General features: G+C 39.9%; 1 protein-coding gene across 1 annotated transcript in view; it reads left to right on the top strand.

The window, feature by feature from the left end:
• The window catches only part of LOC112138700 (vacuole membrane protein 1), a 41851-nt gene extending 16736 nt beyond the window's left edge, over nt 1–25115 (top strand). The window contains exons 3-7 of the mRNA XM_024261307.2: nt 3053–3133; nt 3454–3570; nt 6598–6659; nt 21636–21738; nt 22647–25115. Coding sequence (XP_024117075.2) covers nt 3053–3133; nt 3454–3570; nt 6598–6659; nt 21636–21738; nt 22647–22790 — 507 coding nt within the window. The 3' untranslated portion in view covers nt 22791–25115. The remainder of the gene's footprint in view (nt 1–3052; nt 3134–3453; nt 3571–6597; nt 6660–21635; nt 21739–22646) is intronic.
• Nucleotides 25116–25532: the final 417 nt, after the last annotated feature.

The raw sequence follows: 25532 nt of genomic DNA, 5'->3' as shown, positions 1-25532 counted from the left end.
TACTACAGTGAGAAACTCAGTAAAACCTGTTTGCTCCCCAGTGACAGCAGTAAGAAGGAAATGCCACTTCTTCAGACGTGTTGCATTGTGGGAGTCTGAAGAGCACTGAGGAGCCAAACCTTCAACCCCAACTTTCATTGTTTAATGATGCTGTGCTTTTGTCAACCCTCATTAAATGTCTGAAGATCGGGGTGGATCAGAGTGTTTGCGGCGGGGGGCGTGGGGGGAGGATTCGGTTCTGGCAAGCAGCCAGACAAATATGATGACTTTCCATAAGAAACCAGAGTCTGGATGTCTGTTCCCAGCGCCGTCTGTCAGACCTTCGCTTTAATGGCTCCGAATGCAGAAAGAATCCAAGTCTAGTTAGACGGCAGTAAATCTCTGCTGCGCAGCCTGACAGTCTTCTGCTACCTCCCCGGATCTCCTCTGGGACCCTGTTCACACTGTGGTTAGAGTTTCACACTCGTTGGCTGCATGAGCCAAAAGCACCACCTCAGCACCGAACAGAACGGCACCAGTGTCGGGATGTGACAGAACATCTGCACGGTCCAGCCCGCTCCGTTCACCTCAGGTGCTGCTTCGGAGGCGCTCTGTCACGGTTCACCAAAACAGCAACGTTGCACATTTCTCTCAGTCTGCCATCAGCTGAGCCCCCCCCAACACACACACACACACACACACACACATGCACACGGAGGCAGGCTTGAATCAAAACTACAGAAACTGAGAAACTGTCACGACTGGACGGCTGTGGAGGAAATTCAAATGATGAACCAATCAGATTGAGTCTGCCATTGCTCCCCCCACCACATCCTTATTAGGCAACCTCCCCTGTCTCTCAAATTTCCTGTCTGCTGGGCTGCACCCCACAAAGAATGCCATCAGCACCATACTGGTTTAGTTGACCATATAAGGAATGATCAGGTCCAGCAAGCATCCCCTCTGTCCTACATTTGTACACGGATCTGCGGATCAAACATGGGAGTGTGATGGGAAAAACAGCAAAAACAGCAAAACTAAAAACAGTTCTACTTAGAGAAAAAATGTCTTTTTTTAGCTAAATCTGTGCTTAACATGAAAAAAGTACCTTCTAAGGAACCATCAGTGATATTTAGTCTTAAAACAGTCACAGAGAAATAAACAATATTATATATAATTTATAATGAAGAATTAAATCATCATTAAATAAGCAAAAAGTTTAAAAGAGAGTTTGTTTTCTCATATTCATGATTTAAAACTGTTGAGAATACCAAGCAGTTTTTCAGTTCTTGTTTATGGATAAAATTCTGTGTAATGGAAATAAAGTCACACTAAAAAAATGTGACATAAAATCAAGATTCAAATGTAATTAATTATTATTTTTATAAATGTAATTATTTCTCCTTTATTTAAATTATTAATGTAACGTGTTTGTCTGTTTTTGTTTCAATATTTTTTTTCTGTCTAAATAAATCGGGCAGCGCTTCAAAGTTGAGTTTGAATGTTTTAAAATGTACAGAAATGCAAAAAAAAATGTTTTTTGCCTCTGTTTGAAACAGTTCAAATATTAAATTCAGGCCATTTTCACAGCACTGATGCAGTTAGCTCTGTAAAAAGTTATGATTCTATTTTAATTTTGTCAGCAAAAAAGGTCTAAAACATTTTTAAAAATGCAGACAAAAATCCAAAGTGAAAACTGGTTTTAGCAGTGAAGTCTGTTGTTTATTTTAGTTCAGAATCGAATTCTATAAAAATGAGGCCTTCAGGTAAAAAAAGTTTTGCTTAAAGATTTTTTTTAATGTCGTAATCTTTTAAATCAATTCATACAAACAAAGATTTCAGAGTGAAAATAATTACTGGATGCATCACAGCAATAATTAAAGTGTAAAAGACAAAATGTGTCACCTTCGATACTTTTGTGATCACATTATCCCCAAAATTAGTCAATTCCAGGTTTTCTTCCCAGAAAATGTGGAAATCTCAGTGTGGAAGCTGTGACAAGAATCTTTTGTTAGGCTGTCAGTAGGCCAAAGCAGCGGGAGACCTCTGGATCTGTGACTCACGGTGACAAACGGGGTTTTTCCTGAAGGTGAAACATATTAATAAGGCAGAAAAAGACGAGACGGGAAAACTAAAACCTGTCAGATGCTCCTCTGAAAATGTGAGAAAATGTTAAAATAATATAGAGTATTTATGCAATATTTTTCAGACAGGACAGTAGTAAATTTAGAGGATTTTCTTATGTTAAAAATTCTAGTTTAACCAAAAGTTTATTTAAAAAATGTGATTTGTTTCTAAGAACTTATTCTTGCTACACAAACTTTTTCTTTGTAGTGTTTTCCTATTTATTCAGGTTTTATGATTTAAATAACTTTGATGCAAATATTTTTGAATAAAATGCAAAAGCAAAATTATTTTCCTTTAAGAATTTTGTTTCTTAAATAAAGATCATACATTATATAAAGTTTAGAAACTCTTCCCTATAAAAAGAAAAAAAAAATTGAAAAATATTTTTTATGTATTTCCAAGAGCTAAGAAATGGCACTAAAACATCTTTAATGTCTAAAGACCTCTTTGGTGGTTTAAAACATCATAAACCTTTTTAAAAAAGCTTTTTGCATTTTGTTTAAGCTCCAAACTAACGGATAAAACAGGACAGATTTGAAATGCTTTTTTGCAAATGGTTTTCTTGTCTTTTGAACATTTATTTTTAAGTTAGACCATTTTTAGAAATCATCAAAAATTAAAATAAAGAAGAACACAAAAATCTCATTTTGGTTCAGAAAAATGTTACTAAGCACATTTAAAATTCTAGCCTAACTTATTCATTATTTTTATCGGTGGACTGAACTTTTATTTATTATTTCTCCATATTCTAGAAGAACTTTTAAGTGAAATCCTTCACTTCATCCATTGTATCAAGTCTAAATTAAAATGTTCAGCAGAAATAAATGATTTGTTAACCAAAATGGATTTGGACAATTTGATTCCAATTTTGTGTCAAAGAAGCTGAAAAAACCCGATGACTGAATGGAAACAAGGACAAGTGTAACTCTTCCCTTTGTGTTTTCAGGACTTTGCGTCGCGGGCCAAAGCGGCCGTTCAGAGCCTCATCCAGAAGGTTGGATTCTTTGGGATTTTAGCTTGTGCTTCTGTGAGTCAAACCACACACCTTGAGAGCTTTCCCCCACCCACACCCCTGATTTATCACTCAAGATGATTTGATCAAATCCACACTTGTGCTGCCTGGCTGCCACTGTTGGCAGTTCTGAACAACAATAAAGTCATAACTGCAACAAAAGAGTGGAACTTTATTTTATTAAAATGTTGCCACATGAGGGGAGAAGCAGAAATTTCAGGAGAAAAAAGGAAAAGAAAAAAACAAACCAAAAGATTCTAATTTGCGTTTTTCCATTCATGTTCTTTTGAAAGAATTGGTTACATGACATTTGAGCACATTTTTTCTTCCTCTAGATTCCAAACCCGCTGTTCGACCTGGCAGGAATAACATGCGGACATTTTTTAGTTCCATTCTGGACTTTTTTTGGTGCAACACTCATCGGAAAGGCCGTCATTAAGATGCACATTCAGGTGAGACAATTGTTTCTGCGCCCCCCCCTACTTCAACTGCCCCCAAATCTGTTATGAGACTTGTGTAAAAGCTGTTTTATATAAATACATACATGTACATTATAGCCGTGGCTGGGACAGGAATAGATTTTTAATGTGGTTAAAAGGGAGAGCCGTGTTTGAAGAATGACTCAGCCGTGCAGCATCTCTACTCTGCAGTCATGAGGAGGCCATTTTGTGGAAGTCGGGGGAGTTAACCATTTTGTGAGTGCAGCTGCAGCAGCCCCATGAGCACGTTAGAGTAGAGAGGCCGGCCTGCAGCCGAATGAGGGCTTGTGCAGGGCAATAGAAAAATCTCTTAAACCTCCGATAGGTAACGTCACTTTGGAGTTTTTGGCATCTCGGTTTCTTCTAATCCAGAAAAATCCTCAATTTGCCTCCAGGAATTTGCAGTATGTCTGCGATTTCCATCAAGGGCTTAACGTTCTTCTGTTTTCTAAGCAGATGCAGGAATTCGCTCATTGTGACACGGGTGGGGGTGGTATTATTTCCTTCAAATCAGCTTGTGCACATAAAGTATTTAATGAATCAAAATGAAAACATGGAGGCTTAGGAATGACAAGTTGCTAAATATTGTCACTTGAAGAACACAAAGAGACAGATGGGGGGGTCACGGGGACCCCACTGACAGAGTCTCACTGAGAGGAAGCCTCATCCTAAACTCCACAGCTGCTTTCTAGAGTTTCTTCTAACTCAGAAGTTTACAGCAGAGCTGAAGGATGACATTCAAACTGAGTGTTCAGGAGGAACAAAAGTGATTTTGAGGATTGTGTTACCATGTGTAGTCTCACTGCATGAAGTGTGTTGTTTGTTCTGCTGCTTTGATCCTCACCAGCGTCTCTGTGTGTCAGCTGCTCACCGTAACCACTCTGGTGAAAGTCCGTTTTAGCGTTTGAACATCTTGTGGTGTTTTTCAAATAATAGCGGACATATTTTAAGAAAACTAAGCTAAACATAGCGTTGCTGAGAATTTCTTTATTCAAATTGTTGTGAATCAGACGTATAAATGACATATAATGCAGTTTGAAAAAGATCGTATTTTTGATGTAGAAAATACGCTGGGCGGGCCAAAGTCTCTCAGCTCCGCCCCATTCAGCTTCATCTGTCATCCACTTCCAGACCAATAGATCCATGAACGTCTTTGTTTTCCTGGTCTGAGCTGGAATCTGGATCAGAACTGGACGTGTGGATAGACATTTTATTGATCACCATTTTTGTTTTTTTAATGTGAGGCTTGGGTTGTGAGGGGCTGTCAGCTAGAGGAGGAGCACAGAAACAGATAGCTCTTAAATAAAGGTGAAGGGAAGAGGAGGCGGGGTTACTCCACTCCAAGTCAGAAATTCTAAGGAACGTCTGTAGAAGGTGTCATAAAACAACTGTTTTTTAAAAGTATTTTGTCTAAAAACAGCATATTCATAACTTAAAATAGATCAAAAGATGATCAGTTTATCTTTGAAGTATCAGAGATATAAAAACAAATCCAGAACCGGGAGTAAAACCTTCCTCTGGTTTGTGTTTATGTTAGATCTGCATGACTTGGTTGTGTGTCGGACTGCGTGTCTCTTGTCTGCAATTTTGATTAACAGAAATTGGCGAGTCAGGGCGATGTAATCGCCAGTTTCCGAGCAGACCAATTGAAGACATCTTAGTCAGCTTTCCTGCCCTCTTGCAGTCCCTTCCCTGTTTGCCCGGAGAGAGCGGATGCTGAGCGCGTCTGTCAGAGCCGTTGCATCATCCAGGTGCTCTGCCTTTGGGTCAGATCATTTCCTGTAACCAGCATAGCTGATCCCATTCAAACGCTTGTTTTACGATTTTTTGAACCTTTCTTGTCACTGTGCACTGATTCATCAGTGGAATGACTCGCAGAGGCCCAAGAACAAACAAAGAAGAAGACGGCCAAATGACATCAAATGAACGACCTGGATCACATGCTATGAGCTCGCTGTAACAAAGAACGGATCAAAGTGCTTGTCAAAATAAATTTATGACTGGGTCGGCCTGGTCCCGGGGGGCCGGCAGCGTATTCATGGGTTTTGTGGTTGCTGGACGCTGTTCTCAGGTTGCTGTTTTATTCCCCCGGGCACCTGCAGTGGATCTCACCTCCTTCTTTGTGGAGCAGCTGCAGAAACTCCTGCAGTCGGGTCGGTTACAGCCGAACTCCAGCGCTGCAGGTTCAGCTTTGGGACTGATGATACAGTTTGACAGAATTTCATTTTACAAAAGCTCTATTAACCCTTTCATGTTGTATGTTACTTATTTGTCATTTCATCTGAGACTCCACTAAATTTAGAAAAACACAGAATTAAAAATAAATGGATAAAATAACGACAGGGTTAAAATAATGCCCTAAATTGTTGCCTGAATTAAAAAGCAAAAGCTTTATTCACTTAAAAGAAATTTTTATACCATTTTAAAGTCATGTCCTGAATGACTCTTATGTGGCTATAGTTTATTATTGCTTTCTTTCTTTCTTTTCCCTCTCTTTCACCTGTTAGGAGGTGCTTTGTTGGACTTCCTGGAAGTTTTCTGTTCCTATTTCTTGGTGTTCCAGAGAAGAATATAATGACCCTGAAAAGTTAGCTGTTGTGTGCTATGTGTGATATCACCCCCCCAGCCTTTCCTCTGCCCCTGGAGGCTGCCAAAATGGCTGCTGTCCTGTTTTCCCATGCTCCGTCTCAGTGACTCAGACTGGACAGGAGCCTAGACTCGACCCCCCCACCCCGTTTGCAGCAGTGACACATCACCTTTGATTCCTCACAGACCCCCCCCCCGACATCCTGACCCTCTGTGCTGCTGATGTGTCACCCAGGCCTTTTCTTTGCCCTGTGCGCCTGCATCGCCGCTCACAGACGGCCTTCAGTAGACTGTGGGCAGCCGGGCTGCTGTGTATCATCAGACTGTGACACACAGATTGTCTTGTGCAGCCCCCCCAGCAGTGACCTCGGGTCAGGAACTGACTCGTTGTGTGTGTGCTTCTTTGTCATTCAGAAGCTGTTTGTGATCGTCACCTTCAGCAGACACATCGTGGAGCAGATCGTCTCCCTCTTCGGGTGAGTAAGCCTCGTCTGCAGTGAGTTCTGCTCAGGTGCATCGTAGTGCTGATGAGGTCTCAGGTTGTTCATCCTCTGCTCCTCCTCCCCCGTCCTCTCACACGTCTCTAGTGGTGGATCCCAGTCCAGATTCTGGATTGTGGATGTTTAACTCTGATCTACACGTTGTTTCGTCTTTACTCTGCAGAGCTAGATGCTGTTTCCTCTCAGAACCTGAGAGCTGCTTCACAAAACACGATCGCGTCTGTCCGTAACAGTGAAGCTACATCCACAGGCTGAATATCAGGAGGTGTTCCCATCATATCAGTTCATCTATCATACATGTGTCTTCTTTGATCTATGTGAGAAAAGCTTTATGCTAAAACTGCAGGGTGATGGCTGTTGCCCTGATGCAGCATTCACGGAGGGATTTTCATTTCTTTAGTTAATTATGGGTGCCATCACATTTGGGGGGAGTGGCTCTTGCCTATATCTGGTCTTGGGCTGCTTGTAATGAAAGTCCATGTAACCGTGTGTAAATGTAATGTGTGTAAATGTGCGTTTCAGGCGTCCGTGTGCACAACTCTCCCGTTCATGCGGAGCTACATACATTTTTAAGGCAGTTGTTGGGCTCTACGTACAAAACACACGGCAGGAAAGTTAAACCGGTCAAACTTTGACCAATCAGGGACTCGGATTTGGTAGTGAGGTATGGATTCATGGAAGTGCCAACCGTTCGGACGTTAACTGTTTGGAGAAGTTAATCATTCTGGTTCGTTCCTGGCTGGAATTATCTGACACTGAGGTTTCATATATCAGAATAGAGCTGGGAAAGAAAAAGTCTGGAGCCAGATCCACCAGATTGAACACCATGGGTTAAACGCTCGTTCAAGAGCCTGGGTTCTTGAACACCCATCACACGCCTGCTGTGTTTGCAGCTTTAGAGACCGTTTTCAGTTCGCTGTTGCACCAGAACTCACAGACGGACATCACCTTTTACTCTTTTCATCTGTAGAAGACTCTTGTTTGAGTTGGCAGGGCTTTAAATACCATCAATTTAAAACAAAGACGATTTACAGAAACGTAGCGTCACACTCTTCAGCCTCTGGCTTTCTGAAAGAGACTTGAGGAGCTGTGAGGGTGTCCTTGTGACTGCAGCTGGAAATCCCCCTCCTCACACCTGCTGATGGGAGTGTCCTTTACTACAGCACACAGTGACACACCTGACCCGAACTGACCTGCTGCACCAACAGGACCCGTGGAAATCTGGCTAAATTCTCACCTCCTTAGCAGATTTTCTTTAAATAAGGACCAAGAGTTCCTAAAGAAAACACGTCTTGTCACTAAGACATGCTTTTTCAAACTAAGATTATTTTGTAGTTGAGAAACTTTCTTACTACGATTCATTTTTGTGCAGGTCAGAAAGTCTTTCTTAAGATTCTGTTTCTGCAGTGTAAAGTTTTGCTTGATCATGTCCAAACACCCCCCCACACACACGTGCAGACTGGATGTAATGAGGCGATGGGATTGCATCAGCCTTCTATGACATGTGATGCTTCTCCTCTAGTGAGATTTGGAAAGACAATGTTCCTCCATCTTTAGTGAGAGTAATTTGTTGCGTATCAAGAAACTCAAAATGACAAAAGTCTCAGTTGTCTGAAACTTGAGGCTGTGGGTCTCATCATTACTCATGACTGTGAAACTGAGTCAGTATCCTCATACAAATACCAGTAATCCGCCTCACATTCAGCTGCAGCTGAAATAAACGTTTTTTCATTTTAAAAAATATAATGAAAGAAGCATGATGCTGAAGTTATTAAACATACCGAAACATTAAAAACATGCTCATTTAACCTTTTCCAGTATTTATTTAATTAACCCTTTAACACTGGAGCTCAGTGTTTATTTTCTTTGATTTGGGTGCGAGCCGTTTTTCTTCCTCAGAATCTACTGAATTATCACATTAGCGGCTGAAAAGTTACAGTACGCTAAAGATTTTGTGTTTAAGTGTCACCGGCGACGCCTCAGGTGTTAAAGAGTTAAAGTGATTTTCTGGGCTTGTTAAAGTAATCATTTAAAAAAAATCTTAATGACGCTTTTAGTTACCTAAATGTTTTTTATGATGTCTGCATTCATACTTTTTATTTTTTTTCTCATATACTGCAAAAACAGAATTTTTAGAAAGTAAAAGATACTTTGTTTCAAAAAGAAAAAAATGTCTTTCACTAGCAAATAACTTGAGAAAGAATGTCTTTTTTTATTCTCGGTCAAACCATTTTTCTTAACTCATTGGCAGAATGCTTTAGTTCTTTAAAGAATATCTGCCAATGGGTAAGCATGTTCAGAGGGGTTTCTTGCATTACCAGGCTGCTGCTTTTTCTATAGTTAAAATAAGTTCATGATTTTCCTTCTAAAGGTTTATTTCTGCTCATGATTCCAAGATAATGCAATAAAAGTGTGAAAAAGTTTTAACATCCCACAAGATTGATTCTACAGATGAACTAAGAGAATGACTCCATGTAAAGATGAATGTGTTGGGTTTTCATTACAAAGTCCTGTGACTGATAATAACACTAATGGTGCTGTTATGAATCAGCAGAGAAGGCGGTTTGATGAAAGCATGTGGCGTCCTCCCCGTGCTCTGTGTGCGTGTTGTGAAATACCTGTCCCTCGCCACAGTTCATTGAGCTGCAGCTCCAGCGTGGCAGATGATTGGTTAGTGGCAGGTTTCAGTTTGACTCACTGCTTGCCTCTTCTCTGTCAGAAGTTTCCCTCCTTCCAACCTGTCAACCGTCAGTTCCTTCCTGGCGAAGCCTTTCCACCGTCCTCCCCTCTGATTCACTTTCACTATCAGTCACAGATCTCCTTATGAATGGGCTCAGACGGCTGCTTTCAGTCGCTTCTCTGTTTAAAGGCTGCAAAGGAAAAACAGATGAAGTCCCTACCTTTTGGTTTAACAGAAATCCGGGTCGACTCTTTGCATGCGTCTGCACGTGTCTCTGGACACAGACGCAGAAAAACTGGTTTTTAAGCCAGCAGCCCATCTTATTGTTTCTCCTCCTGCAGCTGCTGAGCATTTCTCTAATTTCCCATCAGGATCTGAAATCATTCTGGAAAAGCTGAGGATGCTTTTCAGCAGAGGTCTGAAAACACTCAAATTATACGTATGCCAGTCATCTATTTGACATTATATCTGTTTCATAAAACGGATATTTTTATTTTGGCTTTGTGATTAGTTTCAGTTGACACAATCAGTTCTTAAGTCCTATAATTATAATGCTATATGTTTTGCTCCAGAATAACTTTTTAAAATTAAATCTAAAAGTGCTTTTGCTCATTTTCATGGTAAGTTCAGATAAAAGTCAAATGACTTCCTTCTCCATATCTGGGAGGTAAATTCCTTTTGGACTCACTCAGAACTTTCTGCCGGTAACATCTGAGGCCTTCACATTTACTACAGCGTTATGACTGCTGCACACGTATTTACAATAGTTTGGTTAGCACTTCAAATATAACATTTACTTGAGTTTATGAAAGTTTACATTAAATCAGTTTTTCAGGAGAATTTAGATGGAGAGCCTTAACTTCTCAATAAGTTTAAGTCAAATTTTTGGTGTGAAGATCTTTTTCTCACATGATAAAAGTAAACAAAAAACAATTATTTATTTTTTTGCTACTTTTGGATAGAGATAAAACAATATGAACTAACCACTTGAAAAGAGCATGTGTTAAATGCGAATGTGATCGTAAAAGTCCTGCTTTACTCTCAGTTCTTCCACTGGAGGCCTGGGCTCAGATATAACTAATGTCCTCAGTATACGTTCCTTTTTGTTGTTATTTATTACTTTTATCTTTTGTACAACATAATAAAGTAAATGTGTACAATATATACAGAATGAATAAGTAACTCACATTTGACATCTGGATCTGACGTTCATCATCAGTTTACAAACCAAATGTACATTTATTTGACAACTTAGAAAAAAACAAAATGTTGGATTTTTTCTTTTGAAGCTGATACGACTGAAACTCATTTACATTATGCGTCTAGAAAAACTTTTTTTCCTTATCAAAATTAATGTCTTTTGCTGAGAAAGAGCACAAACTCCTTAAAAAATGCCTAATGTAGTCCGCTTTAGTTTTTGTATTTTCATGACTTCAATAGAAAATAAAATAAATAGATAAACTCTGCCCAATATCTCTGATTTGTCCAGGTTTTTGTGAGATCGTAGGCTTGCTGCTCTGACAGAAATCGCTTCATCGTGGAGAACATTTATGCTTGTACATATCTGTGAGCAGCAGCAGAACGATAATAAAACATTTTTACTTTGAACTGTCAAAGAAGCTCAATCAGGCACTCTTCATGTTCCCTTTAGGGGAAAAACATCTGAAAACAGAGTTAAAGGCAGAGTTTCCTGTAACATTTATTAAGAATATATATAAAAAAAAACTTAAAACATTTAAGTCTTTAAGTTTGATTATAAAAGCCCTGAGAAGGCTTACTTAGGCTGTCATTTAATAATTAGGATACTTTTTCACCTACACGTTTTTTGATAATTAATTTCATAAATCTTTTTTCTGATTTATTTTTACTAAAGAAGTGGAAAAGAAAATATTAATATAAATTTAAAAATACATGATTTCCCAGCATCTTTTCTTTGCAGTTCTGTGCAGAAGAAATTAAAAAAAAACTTTTTAAAGAAAAGTGATGCTGTGCTGCCACGGTTCATACATCACCAACAGGAACAGAAAGTCACGGTGTTTTGTGTCCTTCTCTTTCTGATCCTATCTGGCTTTGTCCACCTGCAAGATAGTTACAAAGACAGGCAGCCTAAGGTCCTCTACTGCATGCAGGAATAAATCAGAGTTTGACAAGCGGTTTCTTTTGCTGCAAGATTCCGAGGCTGAACAGCCTCACGAGATTTAAGACATTTATTACAAGTGTTTCAGTCAGAAACCCAAACGTGCGTCTCACCTGTTCTGATTCTGTTAAGAAATAATATTCTAATATTTAAAAAGAATTTTGTAATAAAATAAAGAAAACAAGGAAAAGAAAGTACAAAATAAAACCCCCAAGAAACGCCATCTGTTGTTTCATGCAGTTGTGTAAATCCAAACCAAAAACTTCAAACCATCTTTTTTTGTGTCTTAATTTTTACCTGAAATAGAGTTTTTGTGTTTCATTTACTGCAAAAACAGACTCCATAGAATCATGTCCAAAATCCTAACCCCATTGGCAAATTTATTTTAATAAGCACAAAGAAAAGAAATCTGCCAATATGGGGTAAAAAAAAAAAGATTTGAATTCCTATTTTAAGAATAAAATTCTGCTCACTTTATTTTACTTTAACCTTTATTTTAGCGGGAAGATCAACTGAGAACATTTTCTGATTTACAGTGATGACCTGGCAGGAAGGACCACAAACATAAATGCAGAAAAAACAAAGAAACGTTTTCTCAAACTAAGAACATTTTTCTGTTGAAAACTTTCTTGATAAGACAGATAATAGGACGTTTTTTTCTTTTTTCTTTTCTTAAGATTCAGTGTTTACAGTGACTGCTTAGACTCACAGTCCAACACGTCATTCTGTTTCAGCTGCTGCAAAGTTTCAATTGTTTATTACCTCACATATATTTGTTTTTGGACTTGTGATGCATATTTTTTACCCTTGAATATTTAGAGGTTGTTTTTTATTCTCTTTATTTTCTGTGACTCTGGTCACTTCCTGGACATCACAAACAAACCCTGTCGGTCCATTTGGGATGTTGTTCTGTGGAATAACTGCAGTCTGTCGTATTTAATCTGTAATCCTAGTCTGACTCAGTTAAAAGAGCATTTAATGGGAACTCTGGGAACCTGTACATAAACTGCATTTTGCTCTGCTTCAAAGAAAAAAAAAGCTCATCTTAGAGATCTGAGAAAACACCAAGCAGTGAATGTTTATCCTTGGCAGCAAAACACTTTTTATCCCACTCTTCTGTACAGATGTTTGTACTTTTGATGTTCGATAGAAAAGATGAAACTGGAAAAAAAAAATCCAATTCTTGCAAAAATGTTCATATGAATTAGCTGAGTTAAAGGAGAGGAGCGAAAATTAAAATATACCAAATTATTTTGGCTTTGAAGTAAGAAATAAACAAAAGTTGCAAAAGCTAAAATAAAACATTTGTGAATGCTAAAAGAAATTGTTAAAATAGCAAAGTTTTATGTGAAATTGTTCATTCTAATTCATTTTACTAGAATGTGAATGACAGGTGAAATGTTTGATTAATCCTTTTAGGAAAAAACTATTTTTTTTCTTCTTTAGGATGAACAACCGAATTTCAATAAACAACTAACAAAGATTGTAAAATTTGAAGCCCTTTACAGCATTTATAAGAAAACACAATAAAACAAAATAAAATCTTTTAAAAATCCAACCTAATCAGCTCATTTTCTGTGTTTTTCAAATATATGAATAAAGAAATAAAGGTGTGTGCCACAGCAGGGAGCATCTGTGTGAAACCTTTCATCAGGCAGGAGCAGTGGTGCACAAGATTATGTTGATTAAAAAGTATCAAATCAATCAAGACGTAAATAATCGATTTCTGGCAAACTGCAGTTTCTCTTTTGTTTCTTTTTTCTCTCGTCTTTGTCTTTTCATGTTCATGTGATTCAGACAAAAAGACGTCCAATCATGAGCTTGTTTCTTTCAAGTCAATACCTGAATGCATCTCTCAGTCAAACGCCATGTATTATTATTTATAGCTTTAAATGCTACATGAATAAGAAATATGTAGATTTTAGCGTTTTTGGTAAAAGAATTGGACTGTATCGTATCACCAAAAAGTTAGTGGAATCCTTTATGTATCGAATCATGGATCATGGATGGAGATGCGTATCGAATCGTGTGAGAGGGAAACATACACAGCACCAGCTGCTGCTTTAGACCAGCACACGCCCAGGAGGACTCCAGGCCTGAAGCTCTGCTAAAGACAGATGTGTTTGGGGCATGGGGGGGTTGACACCTCTCCATGATAACTCATCTCAGGCCATTTTCAAGGTGGGTGGTGTGGGCATCAGGAGGGGCTCTCATCCCTAGACGATCGGGATGGAGCCGTCAGCAGAAAACAGAGGTGCCTGTTTGATCTGTTCCCTTTGGTAAGTCTGCACGCTGACGAGAACAGTATGAAAAAATAAAACACATTTTGCACGACTAGTTAATTATCAGAGATAAAAAGTTTACAGATAATTCTTAGATCTTTTGTTTTTTTGCTTCTCATTTCCTGTTTCCTGCTACTCAGAATAAGCACTAGTTACTGGAGAAAAGAAATAGCTGAGAGACATGCAAATGCAACCTTTTCTGGGTGTTGAAGTCGTTATTCTTGTGCTTCTCAATCTTCTGAACCAGCAGAGTCTAAAAGGAAACAAGTTGTAACCAACCTGTTTCCAGTGAAATGTTCTCATCTTTACCTCTCCCTCTGCGCTCAGACAGAAACAGGGCTGGCCTGTTTTCATAGTAATTGAGCGGTTATCTTTGCTGTGAGTGACGGTGACATCTAAGAGCTGAAAATACAACCTGGCAGGAAGGGGTTTTTTCTGCTATCTGTGTCACCGCAAAGACTTTTCCGGACACAGGGCCACGAGTTTTTATGATCAGTCATTCTCTCTGTCTGACGTGAAGGTTTTGTTTAATTTAGCGATGTTCTGCACCTAAAAAGACTCAAACTGTCTTTTTTTTGTTAGAGAGCACTAACACATAACCTTTGCATTCACCACTGATTCAGCTTTAAGGGTATGAGCAGTCTTCCTGTTAACCCAATCTGCAGGTCCTATTAGTCACTGGTCACCTGAGAGCAGCCTGACAAAGATGGCATTGATGGCTTCTTCCACTGTCCACGCCCCAGCACCACAGACGTCTCAGGTGGGATGATGGGAACAGGAGCAGAGAGAACAGGACAGAGGGAGTGTGAGGTGCTGCGGTGCAGCGACTGCCTCGTTGTTTGTATTATTTATCGTTAAGTTTAATGCGAGGCTCAGTGGGCCGTCTTTTTGTCTCCTCTCATCCACTTCAGCTCTGACCAGCCCTCCAAACCCAGACAAACAGAGCCAGGAACAATTTTCACCAAAAGAATGTCAAAATATTTAGAACAACTTTCAGTTAGCGAGGGATAAAATAACTGAACATAAATGAAATTTTACTCTGCCGTTCTGTGTGGGATGAAGGGATGTAAAGACACCAAGAAAGGCCGGGTCAGATCGGTGGTGTCATGTTAGAGGCTCTCCGCCACAGATCAAATCCCAGGACTTCCTGCCTCTTTTCGCTGTGCCACACATGCATCTCGCTCAAATATGACTCCAGCTCAGGGCGAGGCTCTGAAATCACAAGAGGATGGCGACCAGCCTGTAAGTTGTTTGAGGAAACGGTTCACTTGTTGCTGTAAAGCAGGGGTGTCAAACTCAATCGCACAAGGGACCAAAGTCCAAAACACACCTTAATAAACATTAATGAACACTCTGAAACTACATTTTTAAATTTTCATAACCGTAACTTTCTAGTTATGAATAATAAAAATACAGGAATATTATTCCAGAATAAATCAACTTAAACCTTAAATAACTTTCAATATTTTACTCTACATAAAAATATATTTTGTCAAAATAATACAAGTTAGAAATAAGTGCAAGATAACAATAAAATAAAATGATCTGGAGGGCCAGATAGAAATAGCTGGAGGGCCGGATCCGGCCCCCGGGCCTTGACTTTGACACATGTGCTGTAAAACAACTCATTTATCATGGAAACTCAATGTGACCTTCAGTTTCTGAACGCCATCGTCCACTCAGGATCATTGTTCTGTATGTGTGTGTGTGTGTGTGTGGGGGGGGGGGTCCATCCTTATTTATTTTAATTTTAACAGACTGTAAAATAACAATATTGTAATCCCCCCCCCTTAAAAAAAGGCAGAATCTTTGTTTTATTAGTGAACTAATTTAAGGGAGTTTGTAAAGTTGTTCATAACTTTGCCAAACCTAAAGTGTGCACGTGACATCATGACGAGGTGGTTAGGCTTTCAAAGGCTGACACGTCTTCGGTAATATTCTCTTTGAACTATTTTCTTTGCACAACTGCAAAAAAAAGGCTTAAAATTGAAAAGAACAGAACCTCAACGACAATATCAGTATAAAGTAATAAAATGATCTATCCATGCAGCAAGTCTTTTTCACTTAACAAGAACCCTTTTTCTAAATTTAAATCTGGAACAAAATAGCCCCAAATTAAACAAGTTTTAGAAAGAATTACTTTAAATTGAATGTTGTACAGCCCAGTAACAAGTATTTTTTCAAGATTTAAGCAAATAGTTATTTTTAAGTTTTTATGGACATAATTGTAGTTGATGATAGTTACAGTGACAGTAAACTAGTGTAAAAGTGGAAATGACTCATTTAGATCAAAATGGGATCAAAGTAAGAACACTATCTTTAGTCCAAAATGGCACTCCTTAAATAATCCCCATAAAATCTAAAACTAGCACTCATAAATCTGCAATTTTGTTTTCAGAATAATGACACTAAATGTCAGTCTACCTTTATTGAACTTTAAAATAGCATCCTTAAAATTGGACAAGAGTTTTTTAAGTCAAGTTTTTCTATTCTCAAGAGTAAAAAACAAATGGATTTTGACTCATTTTAATATTGAGACATAAAAATTCTCATCTGTACTGATTTTGAGAAAGACTTTTAAAGGTGGAAACAAAGTTTGAAATCTTTGCAGTTCCCTGGTTGCTTTTTCCATCGTCATTCCAGTTCTGCTGCTTAAACAGATGATTTCACATTTTTTGCATGAACAAAGCAGTTATTCATCACTTGACGGCTTTTTAATGCTTGAATCTTTCACAGGTTATGTAGTGCAACAAGCAAACACTAAACAAATAAGAAGAAATGTGTTTTAGACAAAAGGAGAACAGTAAAAGAGCGGGTATGAAGAGGAAATTAGTTTTGCTAAATAAAATATAAAAGCTTTTGTGGTGCATTTATTGTTAAGAATTATATTGAATTTTCAAAAGTGCAGTTCTTGTCTTTGGACTTACTTCAGTTCAGCTCCGTGTCTGCACTGACAGAGCAGCCAACTTTCACTTTTCATTCACTCTTTATTAGTAATCCTATGTATTGCTCTCACTGTGGTGTTTCATGAAAAGTTACATTCAGTAAAGAAGTCCGATTTTGTTAAATGACTTTTGTTCAAATGTGGTCTCTGCTGCTTGTTTTGGCTTTTTTCGGGGCTCCCTGACTTGGACGACGTTTGTTTCATGTTGTGGCTTGTGACAGGTACACAGCACTGTAACCGTTGTGGTTGTGTCTGCAGCATCTGAAGCATATGTCACATCCCACAGCATACTGTACCCAGGAGAGCTGCTCTCTGAGTGTCTCAGAGTTAGATTGGTGAAACTTGACATTTGAGGACATCTCTCATTTAAAGGACACTATAATGGGGATTGCTCTGCATCTGCTGTTCATTCTGTTCCTGTCTGTTGCTGCCCCTCTGAAGGGCTTCAGTAAATCCTAGAGCAGTCATTCTGCACCGCTGCAGGAGTTGGGGTGGGTCATCTCCACTCACGTGGAGTGGGCACACTCTCCTGAGCTGTTGGTGAAGTCTGTCATAATTCTTGCTGCCGTTTTCTGCCTGCTCTGTGTACCTGGGAAGACAACATGCTCACTTGTGTGTGTGTTGTATTTGTGTGCGTGTGTGTGTGCTGGCTGACACAGATGGCTGTGGAGTGAGGATGTGATAAACACCCAGGGCAGGGGGATCTCCATCCATGTTTCTGCGGTGAAGTCATCGGGAATACAAGTCTGGTTGAACTTCAGGATGAACACGCTCTCCCACAGGCAGACATGGCTGACCTTACGATGGTCGCACGTGGATCACATTTTTCCCACTGAGTGAACTCCTTCTCCATTAACTCATTAGGGCAAATTGAAATTGTGGCAGACTCCTCCTGAAAAAGTGTTTCAGAGCAGGGGTGACCGGAGTGTGGTAGCACAGGTCAGAGCGCCATTCAGCCACGCAGTGTGCGCGTCTTTCTGTGTTGGTGCTGTTTTGTTAGGTGTGAACTCTGGCCCTGTGGAGCATTGGGTAACACTAGCGATTGCCTAAGCCAGTTGTTGTGATGATGTCGTAACCCAGTGGACCTGGCCAGGGTTTGGCTGTCATGTGAGCCCTTGTTCTCTATCTGTCCAGGACGTCGCGGCGTGTGTGTGAGTTTCTGTGTGTGTGTCATTTCGCATGCATGCGTACCTTTGGGATTGTGTTGCCATAAGGAACAAGAAATCAGGCATTTTATTAAGGGCTTTATAGAGGTGGCAGATGTGTCAAAGGTCACCTCCCACTCACAGCCCGTGGAATTCAGTTCGTAGAAAAACACAAATACAGGACGCCTGAACACGTTCCATACTCCAGGAAATGATACTTCTAAAATAAAAACACGCACACACTATCGAGGCTGAGATGTAGCACACAAATTAACCCTTCAGAGCAATAATCAGATGACAGGAAGCTGAGAAATGTGGGGGTTTCCCTCCTTATTTCCTTGTTTCGCCCTTTTTCTCTTTGTCTTAAAGATCAAATTGGTCTTTACTTTTTAATGGGTCCATTTTCAAACATTTATTTGAGTAGATTTAAAGACAAAGCAGTCCACTGACAAAGACATTCTGCTTTTACTTGTGAAATACAGGGAGATTTTATTTTTACATTTTTAGTCATTTTAAATGACAAAATAGAAGGGGTAGGGCAAAGAACAGTTGAAGGTTTTACCTGGATTCAAAAAGTTATTTTTTAAACCAATTAATATTAATTACAGAATTGGGTAATTTTTAAATACATGCACAACTTTTCAGAGTTCATTGATTCAGGATTCAGCAATGAGGTAGTAATGTTGAATTCAGCCTTTTAGTTAATGAAGTTTTCAGCTTCAGAGTGACCACACCTAGACAAATAAAAACTAAATGTTTTGCCAGGGTTACACTAAAGTAAATGTGTTGCAAACCTCACACCCCAAAACACAAGTACAATGACAATTTTAAATTACAAAAATTAGTTTGACTATATTTTGTGTACCAATTGTTGAAATTTTAAATTTTAAAATTAGAACCGAGATATGAACACATATTGAAAAGTACCTTTTATGTAGTTTGCTTTGTTGAAAGTTTTTGATCTAAAAATTTTAAATGTCTTCTCGTCAACAAATACAATAAAACTGGTATTTGTGTCGAATTTCACATTAAATTCAATATTTTAAATCCTTTTTCACTTTCTTATTTTGACAGATGCGAAATGGCTTTTTGTGAACAGATTCTTAAACTGTCTTTTTTAGTACAACTGGAAAATTAAAAAGTTTAGATTTATTGATGGACGTTTGATCCAGTTTTATTTCTATTTATTTGATTCAAAGCTAAAGTAAAATTAAAAATATTTCTGTGCATGTCTTGGAAATCATATAAATTCACTCCCACACAGTTTTTATTCATAAATAAAGTGCTGCTGTTTGTGCTCGTCATCATTTCCAAAACTAGTAAAAGGGAATTTATTGGTGGTTTACTATTCAGGTTTAGTGGAATTCACAATTTATAAAAGAAAATATTTCCAATTTTATTTAAGTTTTCTCTAAAATGTGGAATAATTAATAAATAAAACTATTTTTAATTCTCTATTGCTCTGAAAAGCAATGAATACAATCACACACTTCTACACTTTTTTTTAATATACTTTATGAATCATCAATAATCTGATTCAGACACATCAAAATATTCTAACAAAAAAACTTGTTTTTTTAAATAAAAAGAAAAAAGTTTGTCTTGTCCTTAACCTTTTGACAGTCAAAAAACTTGCAGAATCTAATTCTTTTTGATTTTGTTGAACATGTTTTGCCCATTTATTTATGAATTCTTTGGCATTTCAGAGTTGAATTAAAAGCTTCACAAAAATGTGTTTTTTTTTTTAATAGACTCACAGAACATTTTGCGATCAGTTCCAGTTAGTTATGGTATCAAAATTGTTCAACAAAAAATGTGCAAATGCTTTTGAAGTTTGAGTGTTTGTCTTTTCAGACGCACTGGAATTTAATTTTAATTTTAGGAAAGATACACTTTGATTTATTTTATTGAAAAGTAACTAACATTATTTATTTTGTTTAACAGAGTAAAACAAAAAATAAAAACATAAAACCAGTGATTTTCTTTTGAATGGAAAGATTTAAAATAAACTTCTCAAAATCTTTTCCAAACACATAACAGCTACAGCAGTTAGTTATCCTAAAAGAATGATATTTAACATCTATCGAAGGCATGCAGAAAAACCATGTTCCACCTTAACTTCTTCTTAGACAAAAGATCAGCATTTAATGACCTCATTTAACACACACTGAAAATGTTCAGCACGAGTACTCACGGAAACATTCTAAACACAGTTAGGAAATGTTAAGTCCCACGGTGTCTAAAAAAATAGCAAAAATACGATTTCAACTCCAGCCGTTGTTCAATGGCTTGAGCTCGCTGCAGTGCTGGCTGTGTGGTAATTTCTGCCTTAAAGTGCGAGCTTTCAGCCTCTTTGTTGCTGGATTTGCCCATGCAGGCTCATGACTCAGGATTGCTCATCGTGTAGGAGATGATTTGCCCGCCATTTGTGCAAACTTTTCCCATGTCTGTTTCTAGCTCTGTACTCTTACATGCTGAATTATTACTAGCTTGTGCGCTTTGTTTGAGGGAAATATTTAGAAATTTGTGTGAGGAGTAGGAGTAAAGTATATGAGTGGGGGATGGGAATTTCTTTCCCTCCAAAACCCTTCCTAAGATTTGACTAACTTCCCTCTTCATCGTGGGACAAATGTTAATGTTTTGAGTTCATTAACATTTAGGACACCTATTACCTGATATAAAGTTAATTATTACTGAAAGGCTTCCTTGTTTGAGTGCAGTGGCTTCAGCGCGTTGGGTGTTTATGTGAGTATCTTCACGCGAAAAGAGGTGTAAAGGACGGAAATGACTCGGCTCCCTCAGAGAAAGTTATCAGCCATAAACTGCACCGTATGTGACATGAGCGCCCACGCAAACCTGCCCTCACATCTTTGATGATGCCTCCCCAAAATGAACAAAAGAGTTGAGCACGAGGCAAGCACTGACACAAAACCTGATGTAAAAGAACATTAGTGAAGCTCTTCTGTGTGTTTGTGCAGACATTAATCACTAACTGTAGACCAGGGATGGGCCACTAATTCACTATTCTAAAAAAAAAATTAAATAAAATAAGTATTTAAGGGTGTATGTGTGAGGGCAGAGGGGGGGGCTCGGCATTATGCTTGTAGTTGGTGGCTAAACCTTGTAAAAGGGTTTCCTAATATGGGCCGTCTTACAGCAGGGCCCTCCCCCCGTTGGCCACCCCCTCAGGTCTCAGCCAGTGATGATCCTGGGTACGACTCACTTCCTCATTAATTGGCTGAAACCAGTTCTTACAGGAACCGCTTGTGATAAATGTGAGAGTTCTGAGAAGTCATTCATTTCTCCTCGCTGCAGCAGCAGAGGAGGCACTGCAGGGGAGTTCAACGGGTTCACCCGAGTGTGTGAGAGGACGGCGAGTATGTGTGTGAGCGGAGAGCTAAGCAGGAGAATGTCAGCCACCGCTGCTGCCGCAGCTGCCGGATGAGGTTCAGCTGACTTTATTTCGCTATTTTCTCATTTTGCTTTTTATTTTTTGCTGTCAGGTTTGTTTTTTTGTAGATTTTTCCTTTGTGTTGTTGTGTGACGGTGTGTGCCTGTGGGGATGAGTGAACGCACTCGTTGCCCTCTCCGTCTTCTCTGAGAGGAAGCAGGCCAGCACTGTACAGGAGATAGGACAGCATGTCTCCCTTTGTTGCTGCCCTTGGGCTGGTGAGTAACAATGATGTGACGTGATTTGTGCCCCCCCTCCCTCCTCTTCTTCCGTCCATCTGTGTGTGTGCCCCCCCCTCTGTTGGTGGAAACAGGGCTGTTCCAGTCCTGGGTGCGGCACTGCAGAAGCCTCTTAGGGAGTACTTGGAGGCCCAGAAGGCCAAGCTGCACCACCTCGCCGGAGAGGGGGTCCCAACCGTAAGTACAGGGGCCTCAGTCCCCGAATTTCTGTTCAACCATGTGTGCGCGGCAAAGTTCAGATGGAGGCCCCTCCAAACTGTTAACAATTTTCAACATCACTTAAACTGAGCTTCCTGAAGCTAATTATCTAATAAAAGGTCTTTGTAGATTTTCGGCTAAGCTGGCAGTAAATGACAGAGGCTGGTTTAAGACCAGAATGACAGAGTTGCGCTGCCCGAGGCGGACAGGGAGGAGGAGAGGGGCCGGCGTGGGGTCTGGCCCCGCTCGTGGGATTGAACTGTACTACTGCTGCGCGGGGCGTGCTGACTCATGCTCCGTCGTACCAATTGGGAGCGCAAGTGTGAGCGTGGTCACTCCCCTAAGTGACACACACACACTTGCACTCACTGCCCCGCCTGAACCCAACGCTAACTGTAGGACCCCCCACCCCCTCCTTCCTCCTCCTCCCTGTGTGTGACAATCCATCAAAACCCCCCTGTCTAGAACAAAAAGTGCCAGTTCTAGTCTTTCTCTGCTGTTCTCACTTGTTCTTCTTTCCCTCTTGTACGAATTGATTCATTGAAAACTGTTTTTCTTTGTGCGCGAAGAAAACACTGTCGACTCAAAGTTGCACAAGGACAGATTAAGGCATTTTCTAGAACAATGTTCCTTTTTTCCTGTAACTTGAGCCTCTAGCAGTTACTGGAGAAAAGCAAGGCAATTTAACTTGGTGGAGGCAGGCTGCAGGCTGGGGTCATTGGGGGCGTTGGGAGGGAGGACGGTGGGGGCTGCTGCGTGTTTTATTACCCCTGATCTCTATCTGTCCTGCACATGGAGCTGGATCCCCACCTAGCCTTCAGCATCAGGAGCAGAGGAGGGGGAACTGACTGAGCTCCTCTCCTGTCTCTCTGTGTGGTTCCTGGCAGGAGGAGAGCTGGCTGTCGTGGCTCTTTGAGAAAGTTGTGGTCATCATGGTATGCTTCTTTGTCTGCTCCATCGTCAACTCCATGGCGCAGAGCTACGCCAAGCGCAGGCAGCAGGAGAAGTACTTGCAGAAGAAGACGAAGTGAAGCCCAAACTTCAAAGCCTCCCGGCTTCTCCAAGCTTCCACCACTCTTTTACTGCTCCTCTTACTGATACCTGCTGTTGACTGAAGCTAACCGGGCTTCCTCCCTGCTTCTCTTGATTTGCTCATCGTGGGTTTGCATTTGGTAGTGATTTTTGCATGTTTTTTTCCCCTAAGGTAGGTGTTTCCTGGTCTGTGTGCTTAAGTGGCTCATCTTGTGTCCATGTTGGTAATTATAGCATAATCAGAGCAGCCTTATGCTTCACTGATTATTCCAGAACATTATTTTGTATCCATGGGGCCAGAAATTAAGTTTATCCCAGTAGGATTTGCATAATCAACAGTGTATTTATTAACGATCTGGGCTGATAAAGTCGTCAGTATTTTTAAAGCACTGTAGCTCAGTGTTGGTTAGATAACACATGTAAGCAAGACTGTAATTCATTGTGTGTCCGCTTTAGTGTTGCTAGGGTCTTAGTGAATGCTCGGTACTGTACACGGGGCTTTAAGAAGACCGCGCTTTTGCGCACTGTGAAGCTCGTCATTCTTCTTTTTGAATGAGAAATGATAAGTCAGCCATGAATCCCCCTGCTGGTCTCTTTGTCTGCCCTCATTGTTCTGCTTCCAGGAAGAGAGCGCATGAGTCAGCCTGGGGCTACTTTACCAGATGCAGTCATATATTGAATCAGTTCTACAACTGCTGGAGAGGGAGGCAGAGGTAGCGGATTGTGTTAGCGTGGCTACCACATTTGCAGTTTGCTCTTTTCAGGATTAAAGCAGATTGGGATCCATTAATAGACGGGTGCCTGCTGGTCACGGTGTTTAAGAAAGGGTTTCTTTGTCTTTACATGGATTTCTTTTACTCTGGATGGAAGGAAGCTCCTGACTGACTTATGCTCCTGTGTAAATCTATGGCAGTGGATTTTTTTTTTAGGTGTTTGTGTAAAATGTCAGCTTGGTCTTTTCTGATAATTGTCGGTGGAATCGGTTGTTTTCCTCTCCCGTGTGTACCGCTGCCGTGCTACGCTGGACTGAGAGCTGTGGGGCTAGAGCGGGAATCAGCAGCAGGGGGAAAAAAAACACTCCAGCTCAGTGAAAAGCGTCTGTGCTGTTACCTCAGCTGAACCTTCGAATGAACTCGTTGCACTGCCTGAGTCGCGGAGCCAGGAGACGAATCACTCGAGTAGATTCAAAACAGAGGGATACTGTTGAGCGGACTGAACCCTGTGCTCTGCACCAGCGCTAGTCTAGAACATTCACCTCTCCTCTTTTGTCGTGTGACGGTAAGTAGGATTAGTAGCCTTTACCTCTTTAGATTTTCCTTTATCCATTGTTGTTGCATCTGAACATGCACATGTCTCAGGTTTGTCCGTCACTCTCCCGGCCTGTCAGATAGCTTATCAGACTGGTGTTGGCTGTTAAGATTGCAAGGCGACAACAGTCTGTAGGCTGTCTGACATTTCGGGCTCTTTCATCTGACCAGCATCCTGTTTTGTCCTCCTTCTGTTTGTGTCATTGTTTCAGTTAGCATCAGTTCCCATTCAGAGGTGTGTTCTGCGATGTCACTTCCCTTTATCCCAACCGCTTGTGAAACACCAGAGATGTGGGTCTGTTGTTTATTTCCACCATGCTTACGTCTGTAAGGGCTTTATGTGGTTTTATGAGGAACTTTGTTTTCGCATGTTTGCAAATGCAGATGAAGTGATGTCAGACTTGTACTTTTCTACATGACTGTGTGTGTGTGAGCTGGCTGTGTCCTCTTGAATTTCCAGAGAATGCAGACCATGTACACCTTGTTGCAACATATCTTATTGTGACACCCTGTCCGAGGTATAGTACACAAAGTCCTCAACCAGTTTCCCCTCTTCCCTTTTACACTTCCCTCTTTTGTTGTGCTTTCTTTTATTGCTCAATCCTTTTTTTAAGAACCTGCATTTCTTTGGAACAGCTCTGCTGACTTTGTCTTTTTATTGAGCTGTTATGCAATTGAGCAGTCGGCACAAATACGTTTTTTTCATGATTATGATGAAATTGTAAACTACAGCTAGAGAGTAGTTTTTTTTTTAATTCTTGAAGGAAAATTACTGGATAACACTGGAATGGCTCACTGGCATTGGGAATGTTTTTCTTGGCAGTTTCAGGATGTCCTGTTCCATAAGACAGCCCCGTTTAGACGCCTTTCTCCCCATGTTTATCTAAAAAAACCTTCATATTTCTGGGTTTGTAGTTCTGTAGCTTCCTCAACAGATGTATTCCAATGTGTTTAAATTGCATTTGCAATGTATTTTTTTCCTCTGATGTAAGCTTTAATAAAGTGTGTTAAAAAGAAGAAAGGTGTTGTCCTCATTGTGTGATCAGTCTTCGCAACACTGGGTCTGTGCTGACCCGTGAGCCTGCAAAGAATCTCACATGTCGGCCAAGGAAGAAGGACGAGGAGGATTGCAAGTCCATTCCGACATCTAATGTATCACATAAAGCAGTTATCACATTACTGATTTGTAGTGCTCAGAATGACGTCATTCCAGGGTTAACTCAGAATTACAAATTATTTAGCTCACTTAAAATGACCTCAATGTAGTCTGGCTTCAGTGAAGGAGACAGATACCTTCATTTTAATAACATAAAGATTACATTGCATTTTATTGCAAAAACTGACAGCAAAATCCACTCTTGTGCTTTGCATTACAGGTGTGTCACACCTCAGATCTGTTTTATTTTGTTATGAAAGAAAAAAAAAAACTAAATA

The sequence above is a fragment of the Oryzias melastigma genome, unplaced genomic scaffold (genome assembly GCF_002922805.2).
Source record: "Oryzias melastigma strain HK-1 unplaced genomic scaffold, ASM292280v2 sc00259, whole genome shotgun sequence".
Lineage (NCBI taxonomy): Eukaryota > Metazoa > Chordata > Actinopteri > Beloniformes > Adrianichthyidae > Oryzias > Oryzias melastigma.
The sequence above is the reverse complement of the archived record's forward strand: the minus strand, read 5'-3'. Positions and strand labels throughout refer to the sequence as shown.